Source organism: Lissotriton helveticus, chromosome 7, assembly GCF_964261635.1.
Source record: "Lissotriton helveticus chromosome 7, aLisHel1.1, whole genome shotgun sequence".
NCBI lineage: Eukaryota > Metazoa > Chordata > Amphibia > Caudata > Salamandridae > Lissotriton > Lissotriton helveticus.
The window spans coordinates 233,876,523-233,882,462 of NC_136068.1; the positions used below are offsets into that span (position 1 = coordinate 233,876,523).

At 43.2% G+C, this 5,940-nt stretch overlaps 1 protein-coding gene across 2 annotated transcripts; it reads right to left on the reverse strand.

The window, feature by feature from the left end:
* Positions 1 to 778: 778 nt before the first annotated feature.
* On the reverse strand, positions 779 to 5,588 carry MC3R (melanocortin 3 receptor). Of its 2 annotated transcripts, XM_078650475.1 has the most exons (2): positions 4,377 to 5,588; positions 779 to 2,439 (listed from the first exon to the last, which is right to left on the reverse strand). In XM_078650475.1, exons 1-2 carry the CDS (start codon positions 5,329 to 5,331, stop codon positions 2,402 to 2,404), a joined length of 993 nt encoding a protein of 330 aa, XP_078506601.1. In that variant the 5' UTR covers positions 5,332 to 5,588; the 3' UTR covers positions 779 to 2,401. The 2 variants fall into 2 exon arrangements, with proteins under 2 accessions (XP_078506601.1, XP_078506602.1); XM_078650476.1 differs by lacking the exon at positions 779 to 2,439 and having other exon boundaries at positions 4,369 to 5,588.
* Between the last annotated feature and the right edge of the window lie 352 nt (positions 5,589 to 5,940).

A 5,940-nucleotide genomic window follows, 5' to 3' on the forward strand; every position in this document is an offset into this window, starting at 1 on the left:
GAATGTCAGCCTTAATTTAATAACATCACTGTCCATTGACCAGTGTGAGCCCCATATACGTGTAATCTTTCCATTACATTCAATACAAGAAAGGTCTCAGTTAGGTGGTATGACACTACAACAATGACGTAAATATACATCTACAGTATTATTAGATCCCCTCCAGCGTAGTAAGTCGATGCACAGGGTGTGATAGTATTGCCATGCCATATATCGCATACAATATAGCTACTCCCAACTTCAGTTCTTTAACATTTCATTCCTCCAAAGCAGCAGCTCTACTAAAATGTACCCGTGCTTAACACCACTTTCTTTGTAGACACAAAAAAGACTTTGACATGTACTTCTTTTGTTCGCGCATTGAATTCTCAAGATTCAGTATTACATTCTGGCTACTAAACAGACCTTAATTAGGGCAAAGTGGCCATCTTAGTCATCCATTTTGTAAAGCAGTATTGAGCTATTTGCTCGTTAAGCATCCAAAGTATTGATGACACATATATGTGTGTATGTATGTATGTGATCAAGGCCACAGTACGTGGCCGAAACGCGTCATGGGCAGCACAAGCTTGAAATAAATTGAATATATCAGCACCAGCGTAAGTGGAGTCCGTCTAATCTGTTTAGTGCATCACTTGCACTTGGATTGTGTTTGTTGATGATATACATATATATATATATATATATATATATATATATATATATATATATATATATATATATATATATATATATATATAGGTTAAAGATTATAATGACTGTGGTGGGTGAATTCTGGTAGTACTGCTGCTTCGGAGATGCACAGGTCACACTTTATATCTGACAGCAATATATTGTCACATTACATTTCAAACTACTGAATGCAAGTGTTGCGATTTACGTTTTTATGTGGCAACATCTGATCTTTACGCCCCCGTGATATTTAACGAGGCCATCTTCAGTTTTTACTCATTCAATAGTCAATTCCAGGTGCAATCCTTGCCATCCATTTGAATAAAAGTTTTGAAATGTCTGCAGAAGTACCACTGTGCCTCAAGCCTGGGAGACCGAGCCATCTGCTTTGAAAGGTTCCGTCGAGAGTTGTAGGAGAGGAGTCCATTCAGAAAATGACAGCGTGGCGGCTGTCAATGAGCTGCAGCTGCAAGCCACAACATATGATTTCCGCTTCCTGATGGTTGCCAAACTCTCTGAAGCACGCTGATGCCTCACTGTGCTCTTCATGGTGAAGTGCTGTTTGTTTAACAAGCGAGCTGCTGGTTTTACAGGCACTTCTTGCAAGTCGATGTCGTTTCTAAATGTGTGTGGCTTAAAAAATAATTCTTCTATCCGAATTCTAAACCATCAGCAATTAAAAGTTCAAATTGCAAAGTCAGAGATTCCTTCTGGTGGGCATTTACTTCAATTCCTTCAGTCAATTAATTGTGAATCGCTGCTATTTGAAGTAGCTTGGACTTGTAACATTGTTAGCGGTGTACAAAATTGCAAACTTTTGCTTTATAATGTTTTTGGTCAAATTTCATGAAATATACTTTACTTTATCTTGAGTGAAAATCGACTATAAAGATGTTCTTCATATTCCTGTCATGAAAGATACCATCAAGGTTCGAGGTAAAATTGTCTTTCGCAAGACATCTTCTTCTGTTCTAGCCAGTGTCTTGCTCAAGATGACTATTGCTTGAACAAGTCCCAATGGAAAAAAACATTTGCAAAATGTCATGCCTGAATTCGGAAAATGTAGCAATTTTTTTCTAACAGGAAATGTGTATTTTTTGTGAATTATACAGGTGGATTAGAAATTCCACATAAACCAGCATGTACAGTCTTTTCACAGTGTATGACAGTAGTAAGTAGAAATGTTTATATTTTATATCAGAATCCTCATCACTTAGCCCCCTTCCTCAATAAATTAGCCTCTTAGCTAGTGCTCTTGCAGAAACCTGAGATAGGATTGTTTCCTTTAAGAAATAATCATTCCTATTGACTTCAGCGATGCAGAGCAGGAGCCATGAGTAATAATATTATCTAAAGACAGAGCCACGTTGGTCATGCCCGTTGAGTCACAGGCAGCAAGCCATCTCTCAACGGTGTTCAACAATCACAGACACCTTTCTCTTTCTTTGTCACTCCTCGCTGTATGTGTTGTGGTTAATGAAGCTTCAGGGGTGGCTATCAGCAACCTATGTCAGTGCTGAAGCTGTCAAAAATGCAGGATAGAAACAGCCACCAAAATACAGAGTGGAAAGAAAATGTTCATAAGGTCTAAAGGAATAAGACACCATGTTCTCTTCTAGCTGCTTAAACTACTGTGCAGCGAAACAGTGAGCTGCTGGGATGGACTGATGGAAGATTTTGGTGGAAGGTTGCAAATAAATATATAATATGTTGTTTGTACTCTAGGAGACTAATACCTGGTGAGTATATTATGTGTTTGGCAAAACGCTTCCTTTTACCCTATGGGGCATCCAAGTGCCTGACTGGTGCACGTATATAGGGGAACCTAAGTGGAAGAGCGCTGTCTTCCCTGTCTTCCAAGATAATATTGTTTCAAGAATTGTTTCTGGGGACAGTCTGGTACATTCTGTGCTGGCATCACCCAAGGCAGTTGTCCGATATTGGCGTAATGTTGCACCAGCCCTATGTAGGTGTGTTAGGCTCAGGATCCACCAGGCTCTGGATCTACTCGTTGGAGGTAGATCAGCGTACCGACTGATTGCATAGACCTGCCAACTGCTGAATAAACTGAGGAAACACATTGTTCTGTGTTTTGGATTTCATGATTGGCTGCCATTTGGTCAAATCAGGCAGCGCAAAATGATTTGCTCCTCCCCGAATCATGCTAGGGCTGTGCAGAAAGGCGAATTGAATAGGGTAATGGGACAGATTTTGTTTTATACTTGCAGAATACACGAGTCACCCATACTTAAGGGGAACTATTTTTTTTAAGTTTCTACTTGATGATATGTGTGCATCTTTGTAGGAACATTTCTGCACCTAAATTTACCAATGGCATCCTAACTGTAACTGTAGACTCCCCTTGGTCACTGAAGGTGACTGATTAACAATGCAGAGCTAAGATTACAGTTTTAATGTAGCCTCTGTTCTGCACTGCAGGCCAACAACATTTGTAGGGTGACCACTTCGAACCAGGTCATTACAGACACCTTCTTAAACTTTTCACCTACAGATCATTGATCTCATGTATGCCAGTCGGTCTACTACAATGGGAGCAATTTAGGACATGAAACTGTCAGATATAAGTCCAGTACTGGAAACTGTGTCTGTAGTGACCTGGAAGGAGGTGGTGGCCGTACAGACATGGGGAGTCCTCAGCCAAGAAAAACACATCTCCACATTATTTATTCAAAGTTCAACAGAAAGTGAAACTCAACAGACTCAGCAGAACATGTCCCACATGATTTTTTTGCTCAATTCCATAACACTGTTAATTAATCTCATTGGATAGTGGGCCCTAGTGATCTAACTCCCCGAATGTCAAATGTGTTTTCCATTCCCACATATTTTTTAATGGACCTACAAGTGTCCTCATTTTCCCACACACTGTGTCTAAAGGAGCGACATTGCACTGCACACAGTGCAGTATCGGTGGCAGCCCCACCCACCTAGGTGGAGCTGAGCTCAAGGCAACAACACACAATGCGTTGTTATTGGGCATCCTTTTCAAGGAACGCCCAGGTAAGTTTTATCTTTCATGAAGAGCAATAAAACACACTTAAGGCTTCTTGTTTCTAAGTCTTTTAGGGTGGGGGTTGCCGCTAAGGAGACAGAATGATGTCACTGAAAGCAGTCCAAGCCCCATAACATTCAACCAGTGTCTTACAGAAACACCACCAGCGTGTTAAAATCATTTTGTTATAAGGTCATATGAGTCAATCACTCCAATAGCGTGAATTTCTTCCCTCATGCTATTTCGGTGCAGTTCAAAAGTGTAGATGCATTGAACGGGTAAAACGCATTTTTCGATGAAATCTCTATTCTGTGCATCTATCTGTCTGGCAGCCCACACAGTACAATTAGGACGCTGCTAACCTTCAGAGATGGCTTATTTGACCTTGTAAACATTTCTCATTGCAAAAAGTGTAGGTTGCGGAACAGCAAAACAATATTATCTTTGCAATGACAGAGGCAAGCAGGACTAGTCAGCATTCCAAGTTAAAAGTCACTTTTAGTGAAGGTGGCTCAGCATCTCTCTTGCCTATCACCCACACCCCTCCCTCTTTAGTGTCAATTGACATGTTACATTCAATTCAGGCTCGTGCCCTGCAATCTCAACCATAAGTTACTGAATGCAATATAGATTATACTGTATATATGGCACATTAGCAGCTCATATGGAAATCCCACTCAGTATTAAATACTCTTGCCGAAGCAGCATATGATCTCTGTGAATGTCTTGCGCATCTCCAAGCTGCGGAAAGCATAGATCAGTGGGTCAATGACAGAGTTGCACATGATCAGCACCAAGTAGGTGTTGAAGTAGGAGGTGTACCGAGCACAGTAGAAGTTGGACGGGCATGAAATGATGAGGATGAGATGGAGGAAGAAGGGCGCCCAGCAGACTATGAAGACCCCCAGGAGGATGGTGATGGTGATGGCCCCCTTCATGCATGTCCGCTGCTGCACTTCCCCGTCTACGGGCAGCGCCGCGATCCGCTTCACGTGGAGGCGTGCAAACAAGAACATGTGGACGTAGAGGGTGGCCATGAGCACAAGCATGGTGAAAAACATGGTGATGAGACACACAATGACAGTGGTGCTCTCAGAATAGACAATGAAGACCACCCCGCAGACGATGCAAGCGACCCAGATGATGGCGATGAGGACAAAGGCTTTCCTCACGGTCATGATGCTGTGATAGCGCAAAGCATAGAAAATGGTGATGTACCTGTCAATGGCAATGACCAAAAGATTGCAAATGGAGGCAATGAGCGAAATGCAAATCATGGTGTCGAACACATTGTCCATCTTCTGGAGGTGCTCGTCGTTGATCACCAGATATCCGTTGATCACCACCGCAATCATGATTGTCTCCAGAGAGTTCGACACACTGACAAGCAAATCCGCAACCGCCAGGCTGCACAGGAAAAAATACATAGGAGAATGGAGGTTCTTGTTTTTTAAGATTGCCAGGATGACAAGAATGTTTTCCAGCAAGCTGATGATGCCCAGTGCCAGAAAGATCTCGGTTTTGTTGACTCCTTTCTCAGGGAAGTCAATGATGCTTCGGTTGCCAGCCAGGGCAGTCTCGTTGACATCAGCAGTGTCATTGAGGAGAATGGTGGGCAAGGTGAAGATGAATTGTGTAGCATTCATTGTTTGCTGGCTCAGTCGGATTAAACTCCAACTTTATGGCAAAAAAAACTGGTGCAAATCCCTCCCAAGGGGGTGCCAAGGCTTGCTCCAATAAATCTCTGCTGATCACGCACGTGCTGATCCTGCTTCTGGGAAGCTAGAAGCTTGCTCGTGAAGTCTTCATTGAAAAAGAACAGCCTGAAGCACCCACAAAAGTTGATCTCCTGTTCAGATCGTAAGCCGGTAGCAGGACCCTTGCACTGGTGAACTCTCCACACAGCAACATCTCTGCATCTCCTCTCACTTGTCCGGAAGCATCGGTCTCAGAGGATTGCTGCTCCCAGCCGCTCTCTCAAGTTCGGCGGACTGGCGGATTCGCCGGGGCAGACCACGCGCAACATCTTGCGCTGTTCCAGTCGCAGAAAGAAATGAAAACACGGTGTATTTTATAGAAAAGAGCGGGAGGGGCAGCGGCTCCTCCTCAGCCCTCAGCGCGGCGAGCTGGCCACTTACCGCGCAGCCACCTCGCTGAGTGGCAGAGAAGCCGCGTCTCGATCAACAGGTGCGTCAGTTCCACATTTAAATGCCTATGCATGCCTTCGAAAACGATTTGCTGCCCTCTGCAGATAA